Here is a 15,468-nt window from a genome sequence, read left to right as displayed (position 1 = left end):
GGTAAATGGCTGACATTTCAGATACAAAGCCAGTCTTATGCCATTGCTTTAGAAAGCAGAAAAAAAAGAGTACTTTCAAAATAATCTTTTAAGATTCCTTATCTAAGTTCAAGTAAAAAATGTTTTGCTATGTTACAATACTGTTTTTTATAATAATACCGTGAATGGTGAATTTTGTTTTTGTATATATTGTATTGTTTACACAGTAAACATAGTGGCTTATTTTTGGAAGGCAGAAGACAACTTGTTATGCATCTCTGCTTAATAATTTTAATGAATTCTGGCCATTGCCACATTTGTGTTGAAGAAATTGTAATTTTAATCACGGAAAATTAATTGTACAAATTCTGTACCCTGTAAAATGTGGCAGATATATTTACAATGAAAAAGGATATGCATCCAAGATTATCATTAGATTATCATTTTAATTTAAAATGTCAAAACCCTACTTTGGTTCAAAATACTGAAAATGGATCAATTATTTGATCAGAAACTCTGCAATACAAATAAAAACGTCCATGTTGATTCTGCCAATAATGAACTAGCTGACCCCTGATATCAGTCTGAAGAAGGGTCTCGATCCAAAATGTCACCCATTCCTTCTCTGCAGAGATGCTACCTGTCCCGCTGAGTTACTCCAGCATTTTGTATCTATCTTTGATTTAAACCAGCATCTGCAATTCCTTCCTACACAATGAACCAGCTGTGTTGTGGAAGAAGTTAGAATTCGAAAATTAACCTGAATCTTGAGCTCATCTGTAACTTTTCTTCTATAATCAAATATAATGTTGTCACTGGGTATGTGAACATGTGAAAAATAGCCGTCTTGGGTCCTGTAGAACGCCTTTTACACTTTTTCCCAGCAAGATCCCACACCTTAACAAGAACAAAGAAAATTGTTACTTCTAACTTCATATAAATACTCAAAATCGCTACTTGCTGGTTTTATATGAAATGTTCTTTTAGCAGTTGAAACAATGGCCACCTGCTATAAAATAATACATAATAACACAATTAATTAATACCAAGCTTATTATATAAATACCCAGTAACACTATTTTCAGTTGTTTTACAACATGTTGTAGTCTGTTGTTGTTTTTGAAATAAGAACCATTTTTCAGTTCCACGAACCTGCTTCAGCCTGGTTGGAACTGGCTTTACCTGCAATTTTTCAGGTAAGTTCCAATATGGACAGGATGACATTCAGTGATTTTGGATGCTGGTGAGAATTAATAAGTCAATGTAAACTAGGAACAGTACTCCAGTCGTGGTTCAGCGTTGCTACAGCAGTAAGTCATTTCTGATCCTGAGTCCACTCTGCCCAATGGACAATGGCACAAGAGGAGAAAAAAGAACTGCTCTCTTGTAAGACCATCGAAGCAACCAGTGACAGTGAACGGAAATCAGAATTGTGTAGTCGCAGTTCTCTTTTAATCTCACAAGCAGTTAATAGAAGTATATTTAATATAAAAGCATCACCTACCACTGAGAGAATCTTCTCCACTTTGGTTGAAGAGAATGAACCCAAGATTCCCCCACTGTTCACTGAATTAGATGAACTTATTCCGATTAATGGGGAAGAATTTATTTGGAAGGAAACAACAAGGTAAGAGTTATTTTGTTATTGTCTTACATTGTATTAGGATTGCAATAACACTTGGGCATTGAATTAAATTAAAGAAAATTAAAGACAATTAAAGAGAATTGAATTAAAGAAAATATGCCAAGAAATATTTCCAAATATTAATAAAGTAACACATGACAATGTTCAAATAAAACAAACCTCATTAATTCCTTTAATACTTAATTGAATACTAGGAAAACATCTTTATATTTTTCAAGAACTTGAAATTTATATTAAAATTATTGTTAAATTATTAAAATGGTTTTGGTATTGCTATTGGTTTCTTATTGTTACATGTACCGAAATACAGTGAAAAGCTTTTGTTCGCATTGCTATCCAGTTAAATCAAATCATACAATCAAGCCATACATAAGTACAACAGGGAAAGCAAAGAGAAAAATATCAGAGTGCAGAATACAGTGTTACAGTGTTGAAGTGTTAAACAACAAGTACTATATGATCTCTTACTCAACACTGGTACTTCACAGGTCTCTTTGTGCCCATACATTTGTGTTTCAGAGAGAGCATAACAATAATCTACAAAAGCTATCACAGCTGATCTCTCATTCTTTAGTGCAAGTATTTGTACATCAATAGTGACATCAACTCTTCACAACTAAAGTAAAGGATTTTAGTGTCAAATTGGAAAGAATCTAGAACTTTGGTCTGTTCAGCTCAAACTTATATTCCTTCAGGACATTCCATGTTAATCTATACTTAAACCAGGCGAAGAATGAATTTGAATTTGATCAGCTGTATCATTTGAACTGCTTATTTTTGTATAGCTTAATTTGATGAAAAGAAAGAAAGAAAGAGAAAGAGAGAGAAAGAAAGAGAGAAAGAGAGAAAGAGAGAAAGAGAGAAATAAATAAATCAATTAATTAATTAATTAATTGATTTTAACTCAAAGGACCTTTCTTTATATGACAGTATCAGTTTATCTCTGAGTTTCATGGAAAGTTACAATTAATTCTTTTACTGCCCCTCAAAATAATTTCTCTGAGAATTTGCATCAATTTTTTTTTCAAGCTGACTTAATTGAGATTTGTCAACTTCCAATACCTTCCTGAATGTATGCAGCTAATGTCCATGCTATTTGAGCCATGCATCTGCCCATTCCACTGCAATGTATCACTATCCGCTTCACAGTAGACAAGTAGTAAACTGCCTAGTCGTGTGTCATCTGTAAATTTAGGAATTTGGCTCACATCCCCAATTCTAGGCCATTAATAGATTTTTAAAAAAAGCTATGGCTTCAACACCAATCCCTTGGGAATGCCACTTGTTAACTTCCTCCAGTCCAGGAAATAACCATTCACCACCATTGTCTGGTACTTGGCCAACTTTGTACCTCTATTATTAATATCCCCATATCCAAAGAACATTTTAGTATAATCTTGTAGTTTTGTGGTCATCATCATTAAGATGACTTTAACTTTGAGTTAACTACCAGCTGTAGAATATTTAAATTCTACAGCATCAATGTCTCTGCATCAATGGTCTAGAACTCCAGCTGTCTAGTAACAGTGACACCACATCACAGTACCTTACAGCATTGTATTCCTATTGAATCATTCTTTTAGACTGGGAAGAGGCACATTCTTTTTAAAAAACTGTTTCAATTATGCTAATTTCAGATTCAGAATACTGAGAGTGCAAATGATAAGTGTTATTGAAATAATGAGTGGCAATTAATTGCCGGTTAGTTGATTTGAAGATTTTTAAATTTATGAGTCAGATGAAAACTGCCACACATTTATTCATATATTTAATAAAAGTCATGTTATTTGCACGACAAATACCCTTCTGGTTGAATAGCCTACCAGCCATGTATGTGGGTAGTACAAGTGAAAGGAGACAGCAGGAACTGCAGATGGTGGGAACTTGCGTAGAACACAAAGTGCTGGAGTAACTCAGTGGGTTTGACAGCATTTCTGGAGAACATGAATAGGCAACACCGGTTGGCACCCTTCTTCAGACCGATTGTAGTAGGACGTAGAAAGCTGCAAAAGAGATGGTTGCAGTCAAAGCTAGGTAAGTGATAGGTGAATACAGGTATCTGTATCTACCTATCATTTGCCAGACTTTGTTCTGTCCCCTTCTCTTTCCCTTCTCCCCCTGAGTAAACCGTCGGAAGAAGGGTCCCAACCCAAAGTTTTACTTTTCCATGTCCCTTACCCGCTGACTTATTCCAGCACTTTGTGTTCAGTAAGGAGAAAGGCCTGGTGGGTGAGATGCTGGAGGGATGTGCAGTATTCTCGGATATGTAAGTCGGCATATTCAGGATCAAGTCCTCAGATAGACACAAAGAACTGCAGATACTGGTTTATATCAAAGATAGGCACAAAGTGCTGGACTTACTCAGCGGGTCAGGCAGCATCTCTGGAGAAAAAGGATGGGTGGTGTTTCAGGTCGGGACCCTTCTTTAGACAGAAAGTAGGGGGTTGGGTGGGTGGGGGTGAAGAGCTGGAGGCGAGAAAAGAACAGGACTAATCAGGCCCGGCTACAAATGACCTCAGGCAGGGCAGTGCCTGATAGGCCCATTGTTTGGCTCAGGTGTTAGGCAAAGACTGATCTCTTATTCTTCCAAATACTTTAAACGTTAATTTTATAGACAATAGACAATAGACAATAGGTGCAGGAGTAGGCCATTCGACCCTTCGAGCCAGCACCGCCATTCAATGTGATCATGGCTGATCATTCTCAATCAGTACCCCGTTCCTGCTTTCTCCCCATACCCCCTGACTCCGCTATCCTTAAGAGCTCTATCTAGCTCTCTCTTGAATGTATTCAGAGAATTGGCCTCCACTGCCCTCTGAGGCAGAGAATTCCACAGATTCACAACTCACTTCCCCTTATAATTACTTTATTGCAACTTATATTATTTTCTTTTTAAATTTGACAAAAATTGCAAGGCTTTCACTTCTATTTTCTCAATTATTTTCTTGTCCTCACCCATCCCATCACTTAGCCTGATGTTGGGCACATCCACCATTAAACCACCCAAGGCTATTTGTTCATATGTTTTATCAATGAGCAGAAACAGACAATTTATACATCCAGAGGTTGTGACTTCCCTGCCAAGTTAAATCCTGATTCTGCTCATTTTCATTTGGCTAAATCTTTGATGCAGAAATGCTAAGCATTTTCTCAGCCCACTGATGCATCAAGGGTGTCACAAAGACTCTGCATACCAGAAGAAATTCCTTTATCACTGATCCCTTGGACAAGAAGGAGCAGAATAAAAGAGCTGAAAGCCACATTAACATTGCAGACCTTCCTCCAGTCTGAGAAACCACTCCCCGTCATTGTCGGTTACTCTGCAAACGTTGTATCTTTGTTCTGATTCTGATTCTGAATCTGATTAATGTCTCCATTATAAATAGAGATGAAATAGGCTGACTCTGAGTTCCCCAACATTAACATTTGCAACAATTGAAAGTGGTTCTATTTCGTCAGTGTGCAGCTGGTTTGAGACCACAAGCTGTCCATAATGCAGGTCTGAGCTGGCCCTCCTGGAAGCAGGCAAGACCATTCAATATAATCACTGTGGATCAACTGTCATCCATTCTAGATTCCCACCCTTATGCCTTGATTCTTTTCGTGGCCTGAAAATCTATCAGTCTCAGATGACATCGTCAGTCAGCATCTGCGGTCCTGTGGAGTAGAGTTCCAAAGATTTGCTCAACTCTGCATCAAGTAATTTTCCTCAGTTACCTCAGTTTTAAATTGCCAACCACTTTCCGAAAACTAAGATCTTTCAGTTTTTAATTAAAAAACAGAGAACGGTGGAAATATTCAGCACATCAGAAAACATATTTCAAATAGAAACAGAATCAGGGTTTCAGGTTGATGACTTGTCATCAGTTATGATCATCATCCTGGAATATTCATTTTTGCTTCTCATTTCCACAGGCTACTTAACATATTGAGAATTCCTAGCATTATCTCATTCTTCCCAACTCTAAAAATCTTTTGCTTAAATTCCCCTATGGATTTGGCTGGGCAAATACATTAGTCTCCTCTAATCCATGCAATCTCTACCGCAATGAACTCCTTTGTTCTCTTTCTGGCTTCTCGAGTAGTCTTCTCGCTTTCTTCCTTCATGAGTCTCCAACAGTCACAGGGAAAATGTACAAAGTTCGTACAGCCAGCACCCGTAGTCAGGATCGAACCCGTCTCTGCCACGGTGAGGCTGCACCACTGTAATTCTTTTCCCAACCCATCCTTATTTTCCTTGCTCCCTTTAAACACTTCTGTTAATTTAACTTTTGGTTACCTCCTAAAGTCTCCTTTAGCTAAGTTTTCCCTCATACTTTGTAAAGTGCCCCTTGGCCTTTTTTCTAAATGTAAGAGGTACCATTGAAGGGAAAGTTGTAATATTAACATGTATAATGTTTAAGTATATAGTTCTTCAAATGAACTATAAATGAATCACAATCATGCATTTTCAAATGTCAAATCTATTATTTATTCACAGGTGGATAAAGTTTGAGGAAAAAATAGAAGAAGGAGGTGAAAGATGGAGCAAGCCTCATGTAGGCACCCTATCCTTACACAGTCTGTTTGAGCTACGTACCTGCATAGAAAAGGGAACACTTCTGTTTGATGTGGAGGCTAAAGGTTTTAAGGAGATATTAGGTACATATGAATGAAACTAATCATAAAACTAACATTTAATATTTACACCATTTTTTCCTCACAGCATTGGGAATGCTTTATAAATTTAAAGAGTTTATGATTCATTCTTCCAATGGTTTCTTTAAATTTTTCGTAGGGAAAAGTGCAGTTTCAGAACTTGAACATAGCAGAAGCAATTATTTCTAATAATCTTTCTAATAATAAAACACTGGCAGGTTTAGTAGCACAAGGGAACAGAACATTCTCAATGACCACCTCCCTAGGAAAGTATAGCCTTCTGGTGCACTCCTCGGGCAAGTGCAGGTATGTCTTTGGGCTAAATTCCCTGGATTTGTAAGGATTTCTGCAAAAATATCTATTTCTGCTTGCTTCTTCGCAATTGCAGCTCTGTTCGTTGATCCTTCTGTTGTTCTATCTAACATCTAGATACTGCCAAATGCCCCCACTCCCCAGAAAAAAATCAAGCCTTGCCAAATGCCCTTACATTATAGACAATAGACAATAGACAATAGGTGCAGGAGTAGGCCATTCAGCCCTTCGAGCCAGCACCGCCATTCAATGCGATCATGGCTGATCACTCTCAATCAGTACCCCGTTCCTGCCTTCTCCCCATACCCCCTCACTCCGCTATCCTTAAGAGCTCTATCCAGCTCTCTCTTGAAAGCATCCAATGAACTGGCCTCCACTGCCTTCTGAGGCAGAGAATTCCACACCTTCACCACCCTCTGACTGAAAAAGTTCTTACTCATCTCCGTTCTAAATGGCCTACCCCTTATTCTCAAACTGTGGCCCCTTGTTCTGGACTCCCCCAACATTGGGAACATGTTATCTGCCTCTAATGTGTCCAATCCCCTAATTATCTTATATGTTTCAATAAGATCCCCCCTCATCCTTCTAAATTCCAGTGTATACAAGCCCAATCGCTCCAGCCTTTCAACATACGACAGTCCCGCCATTCCGGGAATTAACCTAGTGAACCTACGCTGCACGCCCTCCATAGCAAGAATATCCTTCCTCAAATTTGGAGACCAAAACTGCACACAGTACTCCAGGTGCGGTCTCACCAGGGCCCGGTACAACTGTAGAAGGACCTCTTTGCTCCTATACTCAACTCCTCTTGTTACGAAGGCCAACATTCCATTGGCTTTCTTCACTGCCTGCTGAACCTGCATGCTTCCTTTCATTGACTGATGCACTAGGACACCCAGATCTCGTTGAACTCCCCCTCCTCCTAACTTGACACCATTCAGATAATAATCTGCCTTTCTATTCTTACTTCCAAAGTGAATAACCTCACACTTATCTACATTAAACTGCATCTGCCATGTATCCGCCCACTCACACAACCTGTCCAAGTCACCCTGCAGCCTTATTGCATCTTCCTCACAATTCACACTACCCCCCAACTTAGTATCATCTGCAAATTTGCTAATGGTACTTTTAATCCCTTCGTCTAAGTCATTAATGTATATCGTAAATAGCTGGGGTCCCAGCACCGAACCTTGCGGTACCCCACTGGTCACTGCCTGCCATTCCGAAAGGGACCCATTTATCCCCACTCTTTGCTTTCTGTCTGTCAACCAATTTTCTATCCATGTCAGTACCCTACCCCCAATACCATGTGCCCTAATTTTGCCCACTAATCTCCTATGTGGGACCTTGTCGAAGGCTTTCTGAAAGTCGAGGTACACCACATCCACTGACTCTCCCTTGTCAATTTTCCTAGTTACATCCTCAAAAAAATCCAGTAGATTTGTCAAGCATGATTTCCCCTTCGTAAATCCATGCTGACTCGGAATGATCCCGTTACTGCTATCCAAATGCTCAGCAATTTCGTCTTTTATAATTGACTCCAGCATCTTCCCCACCACTGATGTCAGACTAACTGGTCTATAATTACCCGTTTTCTCTCTCCCTCCTTTCTTAAAAAGTGGGATAACATTTGCTATCCTCCAATCCACAGGAACTGATCCTGAATCTATAGAACATTGAAAAATGATCTCCAATGCTTCCACTATTTCTAGAGCCACCTCCTTAAGTACTCTGGGATGCAGACCATCAGGCCCTGGGGATTTATCAGCCTTCAGTCCCATCAGTCTACCCAAAACCATTTCCTGCCTAATGTGGATTTCCTTCAGTTCCTCCATCACCCAAGGTTCTCCGGCCCCTAGAACATTTGGGAGATTGTGTGTATCTTCCTCAGTGAAGACAGATCCAAAGTAACGGTTTAACTCGTCTGCCATTTCTTTGTTCCCCATAATAAATTCCCCTGCTTCTGTCTTCCAGGGACCCACATTTGCCCTGACTATTTTTTTCCTCTTCACGTACCTAAAAAAACTTTTGCTATCCTCCTTTATATTATTGGCTAGTTTACCCTCGTACCTCATCTTTTCTCCCCGTATTGCCTTTTTAGTTAACTTTTGTTGCTCTTTAAAAGAGTCCCAATCCTCTGTCTTCCCACTCTTCTTTGCTATGTTATACTTCCTCTCCTTAATTTTTATGCTGTCCCTGACTTCCCTTGTCAGCCACAGGTGTCTCTTACTCCCCTTAGAGTCTTTCCACCTCTTTGGAATAAATTGATCCTGCAACCTCTGCATTATTCCCAGGAATACCTGCCATTGCTGTTCTACTGTCTTCCCTGCTAGGGCCTCCTTCCAATCAATTTTGGCCAGCTCCTGCCTCATGCCTCTGTAATCCCCTTTGCTATACTGTAATACCGACACTTCCGATTTTCCCTTCTGCCTTTCCATTTGCAGAGTAAAACTTATCATGTTGTGATCACTGCCTCCTAATGGCTCTTTTACCTCTAGTCCCCTTATCAGATCAGGATCATTACACAACACTAAATCCAGAATTGCCTTCTCCCTGGTAGGCTCCAGTACAAGCTGTTCTAAGAATCCATCTCGAAGGCACTCTACAAACTCTCTTTCCTGGGGTCCATTTCCAACCTGATTTTCCCAGTCTACCTGCATGTTGAAATCTCCCATAACCACCGTAGCATTACATTTTTGACACGCCAATTTTATCTCCTGATTCAACTTGCACCCTATGTCGAGGCTACTGTTTGGGGGCCTATAGATAACTCCCATTAGGGTCTTTTTACCCTTACAATTTCTCATTTCTATCCATACTGATTCAACATCTCCTGATTCTATGTCACCCCTTGCAAGGGAATGAATATCATTCCTTATCATCAGAGCAACCCCACCCCCTCTGCCCACCTGTCTGTCTTTTCTATACGTTGTGTACCCCTGAATATTCAGTTCCCAGCCCTGGTCCTCTTGTAGCCATGTCTCAGTGATCCCTACAACATCATACTTGCCCATGACTAACTGAGCCTCAAGCTCATCCACTTTATTTTTTATACTACGCGCATTTAAGTACAACACTTTAACTTCTGTATTTACCTCCCCTCTCACATCGTTCACAATTGGCCCTGCCCTTAATTTCTTTTCCGCTCTAGAACTTCTGTTCCCATTCTTCCGAGAGTCTTTTGCAATATCTCCTGTATTCCTTTTTACCTCATCTTCATATTCACAATTTGTTAACCCCTCCCCCCCACTACTTAGTTTAAAGCCACAGGTGTCACACTAGCAAACCTGCCTGCCAGAATGTTTGTCCCCCTGCTGTGAATTATGAATCTTGCATAGCTATTTCAAGGCCATTGAAAACATACAACTACATGGGTTTCCTCCGGATGCTCCACTTTCCTCCCATATCCAGAAGTACATGTAATGCATCTCAAAGCTTCCGATGTTGAAGGTAATGTAGGCAAAGGAAATATGAAAATTGTTGCAATATCTTTCACAGGCAATAAATGCTTGACCTTTGGGAATAAATCTCTTAATCTTGCAGAGATAAAATTCTGAAACTAGACTTTTCTAAATAAAAGTTACACATTGCATCAGGGAACAGTTAGATAAGTTAATAATTTGGAGCCTTGAGTAGAACTAGGAAAATCATACTATTCTTTGCTTCATGAAATAACTGATTAAAAAAAATGAAACAAAACTGAAGGGCCGAGCAGCAACAGTATCAATTGATTCTGCTAGATATCATTCAAATAAATAAATGTGTTTTTCATCCTCAGTTGTTAAAATATGCAATTTCAAGTTTCTCTTTCTTATATTATTAGCGTTAAATATTTGTCGTGATTATATCTAATTGGACCAAATACCCTCAACATAGGCAGACAAACATTAATCAGTATTCTTTGTAAAGGCTCTTTAGTGGTCCTCTGATGGAAAGGATCAAGTATATCTGTGAATGTCTTTTGCACTGAGACAACTAGGTGGTTTTCTATACGTGTGCACTTTTGAAATATAAACACCAACAAAACTTGAGTGTAAAGGTAGGAGTTCTGAAATTATATATTTGGAAAGGAGATAAAGTTCAGGAGAACATCTATTTTTCTTTTTGGGATTTGTGAATTGTGAATTTCCACAATGTTATTATCAGATTGTTAATTTAAATGATTTTTCAGAATATGTAGATGCAATTATAGGAGTTTTCTCTCAGCAATTTAAAATGTTACTCGATTAATCATAACCACATATGTATGATCAATAATTATATTTTTCTGAAAGTTCAGAAGATCAGTGACTGTGTTTCAGTAAATAAAAGAGCTATTATCACATGTAGGTTCGATAATAGTTCACTTTGAGGTTTTCAGTCAGCTAATTTAATCTAGGGCATGAAGTGAGATTTTATATGGAGTGTGTTCCATTAAGACCTTAAGATTAAGGAGCAGGAGATCATTCAGTCCTAAGTAGTGGTCCTACTCCACTACTCTGTATGATTGATTGATAGAAAGATACAGCATGGAAACAGGCCCATCGGCCCACCGAGCCAACCCTGACCATTGATCACCTGTTCATACTACTTCTATGTCATCTCAATTTCGCATCCACTCCCTACACAGAAGGGGTAATTCACTGAGGCCAATTAGCCAACTAACTCGCACTTTTTGGGATGTTGGAGAAAACTGGAGCACCAGAAAGAAACCCAGGTGGTTACAGGGAGAACATGCAAACTCCACATAGACAGCACCCGAGGTCTGACGTCTTGAAGAAGATACTGGCTGTTCTTCTACCTTTGCTTTACCTTCCTTCACTAGCTCAATTCCCTTGGTTTCTTTTGTAGTCAAAGAAGTATTGACTTCCATCTTTTTTCTGTCAATCCAACTGGATTTTATGTATATGTCCGTGAGAAAGAACATAGATTAAAAATACAAACAGTTTTCTTTTATGATGTCCCAAAATGGGCTCTCTTACCAGGTTCACAAAGAAAATCACAACTTGAATCAGCTATCAGATTCTTGGTGAAATATTTTCATAATAAATGTGCGTCTGCAAAAGAGATGACAGTGACAAATAAGAAGTTTCAGCAATTGTTGGGCACATCCATTTAGTATCATGTTAAGTAAAAGAGTATCATGTTAAGTAAAAAGTTTATCTGTAAAATTTGTTTGGATTTCAGAGACAATAGTCAACAATGAAATTATAAATGGCAATCTCAGAAGTGAGCTCAAGGAAAAAGTCACATATATCCTTCTTCGGAGTCACAAGCACCACACAAAAAAGACCAGGGTACAGGCCATGGTTGACTTAGGGAAGAGAATTTCCTGCACGAGTAAGTCATTATTATTAAGAAATTCTATTTTTAATTTTACTTTCTCTGTATTCAGTTTCTGCAACTTCTATCATCAGCCTAAGTGTGCAGCAAAGCATCCTGCTCCCAGTTCTGTGCCAATATTGTTTCAGACAATTCAGATTATTCAGAGAATACTGAGATTTGATTTGTTCTTAAAGTTATCTTTTTTTTCATTTCCCAAAGATACTATCCAATTTTAGTGAATGATTTAATTGGCTTCTGGGGTCCTTAGCCAATATGACTTTGCCTTTGACGACTAAATATTTTTTTCCCAATCTACAGGGAGGTGCAAGCTTGAGTTGAATAATATTGTGATGTTGTGGCAAAAGCCAACACCATGAAATGGTGAAAGTTACAGAAATGTGTTCTGCAGGTCAACTCATGAGATCACAGATGCTCAACAGAGAAGAATATCAATTGGTCCATTGTGATCTCTTTGAAGGATGAACTTTGCTCAACCCCGTAACACTTTTCCTTTCAGAAATCACAAAAAAATTTCCAACTCCTTTTAAAGCTAAAATGCTAATGGATAATTTGGTGAAATTGAGAGACTGATGTTGACACAGAATATTTATTTCTTAAACATTCATTGCAGTGCCCTGCCATTACAGTTTATCCTGTTACTCCTGCGAACTTAAGGTGGAATCTCCTTCACCAGAAGGACTATGGGGATTTCATGATTCGACCCGTAACGTCACCCATTCCTTCTCTCCAGAGATGTTGTCTGTCCCGCTGAGTTACTCCAGTATTTTGTGTCTATCATTTTCTCAAGGCTGATTACAGGTGGGCAACTAATACAGGCCTTACGAGCAATGCCCAAATCCTGAGAATTAATTATAAAATCATCGTCTCCACAATAAAAACTGAAAATACAGGGAATACTCAGCAGGTGTACTCTGCATCTGTGGGAAGAGAACCAAAATTAATGTTTCAGGTCAAAGATGCTTAGACTGAAACATTAACTCTTCGCCTCTTCCCACAAGTATAACATAACATCTTGCTATGTTCTGCCGCAGTATCATACTAATTACCCATGTTACAATGTTATCATATCCGTACATAGTATTTAAGATACCTCCAAATGGTGAAAAATACCTAATTTTCCTTTGCATCCTTCACCCCAGAGGTATGTTTTGTTGATCTTTTCTGCCTCCCTTTTTTGTGAGTGGTGAATAAAATGAATATAATTTTCTGAGTAAACTTAAACTAGTGTAGCATAATATATACACATAATGACAGTGAAATTAGACACCTTGGGACTGGCTAATATTAAAAATATTTCAATTTTGTCTGGTAAATGTCATCGAAATGTTTTCCGGAATGATGAACAGATGAAAAACCTATATTAATGAAGGAATCTATTTTCCTTTTCAGGTACAGCTGCTCCCATGAATTATAATACAACTTCAGGCTTTTCCAATGAAATCTCAGATAAACCTCTCCAAGAACAGGTAAGAATAGGATTATATTTCAACATGTCGCATTTCTTACCTGCTCAACTTTTGCAAAGTTCTGTCCCCATCACCTCTCATCTCCACACCATCTCTCCCCAAAAATAGACTTTGTCTCCATGATTATTCCTCCCTCCCGTATCTGTTGCCGGTAGAGTTGCTGCTTTACAGCGAATGCAGCGCCGGAGACTCAGGTTCGATCCTGACTACGGGTGCTGCATTGTAAGGAGTTTGTACGTTCTCCCCGTGACCTGCGTGGGTTTTCTCCGAGATCGGTTTCCTCCCACACTCCAAATACGTACAGGTATGTAGGTTAATTGGCTGGGTAAATGTAAAAATTGTCCCTAGTGGGTGTAGGATAGTGTTAATGTACGGGGATCGTTGGGCGGCACGGACTTGGTGGGCCGAAAAGGCCTGTTTCCGGCTGTATATATATGATATGATATGATGGGGGGCCGCTTGGTGGAGGGAGTGACTCTCTCCATCACAGCAGCCCTCCTCCACCAATCAACCCTGATCGTTTGCCCAATTCCTTCATGAGGTCGAGTCTGCACAATAGGAGATGTTTGTGGATGATAGGCCTCCCTGCAAATTTTGGTTTGCTAAGCCCGTTCAATTGCCTATGAAGCTCTAAGCTTTGTATGCAGTAATATTTCACAGCCAGTTGGCCTTACGTTGAACAACAGGGGGCAACTTCTAATCCATAGAAGTTATGTAATGGTCATTTGGTCTAACCAATTCTCTTTGAACTTTATTCGTGACCAGTAAAGGATCATGATCACAGTTGTCTAACCTCCTGTTGCATCCTTTTGTCCCCCTTTCCTTCATCTTCCTAACCAATCTCATTTTGAATACTGATGTGACTTGTACCCTGACCTTACCACAAACGAGTAATAAATAATAAAAATACAGGTTTTTTTATGTTCCATGTATTTAATCATTGTCAATAAATGACAAAAGTTGACTGCTCCTGAAGGATGAATGAAGCACAGGCCTTTTTTGATCATTTTGACAGCATTGGCACTGCACACAAATTCAGCCAGTAGGGACTCCATTTGATGTGGGAGTGATTCCTACAATCGATCACTTTCCTTTAAAAATAATTGCTTAATCTGTGAAGTGAGCTTATTTTAAGCCTAATTAAAGAATTAGGTTTATAAAGAATTATAAACCTATAATTTATACTACCAGTCACAACTAAGTACTGGTTTATGTGTGCACATCTTTGCAGTTAAGCTGGCAAACAATTCTTAACAATTGCTCGAGATTACTCTCCCAGGATTAAAATCTCACTTGGGATAATAGTCTTGTGATCATTGTGTCACATTGTTGATGCTGCACTCCATTCTTTCCGATTCGTTCCAGTCTCCTCTGGCATATTCATAGAGGACCAAAAGGCCTCTTTCGATCTTGCAAATTTTCTTCATTGTTAATTAATAAAATTCTACAATATTATTCAAACGCTAAGAATTCTCTCTCTGGTTCCCCCTTGGATGCTGTATTCTTGTTAATTGTTCAGCATGGAACATTTAATCTCAATTATATTTTTAATGTTTCGTTGCTAAAAAGGAAACAACTTTATTGCTTTAGTCCACAATCATTTCATACAGAAGATGAATATTGCAATTTGTTATAATTTTATCAAGGTTATTTCATATTTCTTACATTCAAAAATACTCTAATTTATTTAGCTGAAAAATAAGTTCAAGAAACACATCCCACAAGGTGCTGAAGCCATTAATGTGCTTGTAGGTGAAGTAGACTTTCTGGATAAGCCATTTGTTGCCTTCGTTCGACTAAAACAGGCAGTAATCCTTGGGGCCCTTTCAGAAGTGCCACTGCCAACCAGGTAAGCATATTATATCATATGGATGTGTGTGGAATTAACATCACGTGCATATTTCAAATGTTATTCATATCACAAGTTAGATCATTCTGCACCAGTTGAAGTATGTTGGGATATTTTTCTATCGATATTTTCTATATCTTCCCAAAAGATCCTTTTCAGTCAAATAGGGACAGTGGATTTAATAAGGATCACCATGGTCCATCCAATTCTTTTTTTAAACCATGAAATACCCAACAAGTGATAAATAGATA

At 38.7% G+C, this 15,468-nt stretch overlaps 1 protein-coding gene across 1 annotated transcript in view; it reads left to right on the top strand.

The window, feature by feature from the left end:
* The first annotated feature begins 1,331 nt into the window (after nucleotides 1-1,331).
* Nucleotides 1,332-15,468, top strand: part of LOC144600087 (electrogenic sodium bicarbonate cotransporter 1-like) — a 58,541-nt gene continuing 44,404 nt past the window's right edge. Inside the window, exons 1-5 of the mRNA XM_078411483.1 lie at nucleotides 1,332-1,606; nucleotides 6,105-6,265; nucleotides 11,744-11,896; nucleotides 13,292-13,368; nucleotides 15,060-15,217. Of these exons, the coding sequence (XP_078267609.1) occupies nucleotides 1,332-1,606; nucleotides 6,105-6,265; nucleotides 11,744-11,896; nucleotides 13,292-13,368; nucleotides 15,060-15,217 (824 nt within the window). The remainder of the gene's footprint in view (nucleotides 1,607-6,104; nucleotides 6,266-11,743; nucleotides 11,897-13,291; nucleotides 13,369-15,059; nucleotides 15,218-15,468) is intronic.

The sequence above is a fragment of the Rhinoraja longicauda genome, chromosome 14, assembly GCF_053455715.1.
Source record: "Rhinoraja longicauda isolate Sanriku21f chromosome 14, sRhiLon1.1, whole genome shotgun sequence".
NCBI lineage: Eukaryota > Metazoa > Chordata > Chondrichthyes > Rajiformes > Arhynchobatidae > Rhinoraja > Rhinoraja longicauda.
Note: the sequence above shows the minus strand (reverse complement) of the source record. Positions and strands in the feature narration are given on the sequence as shown.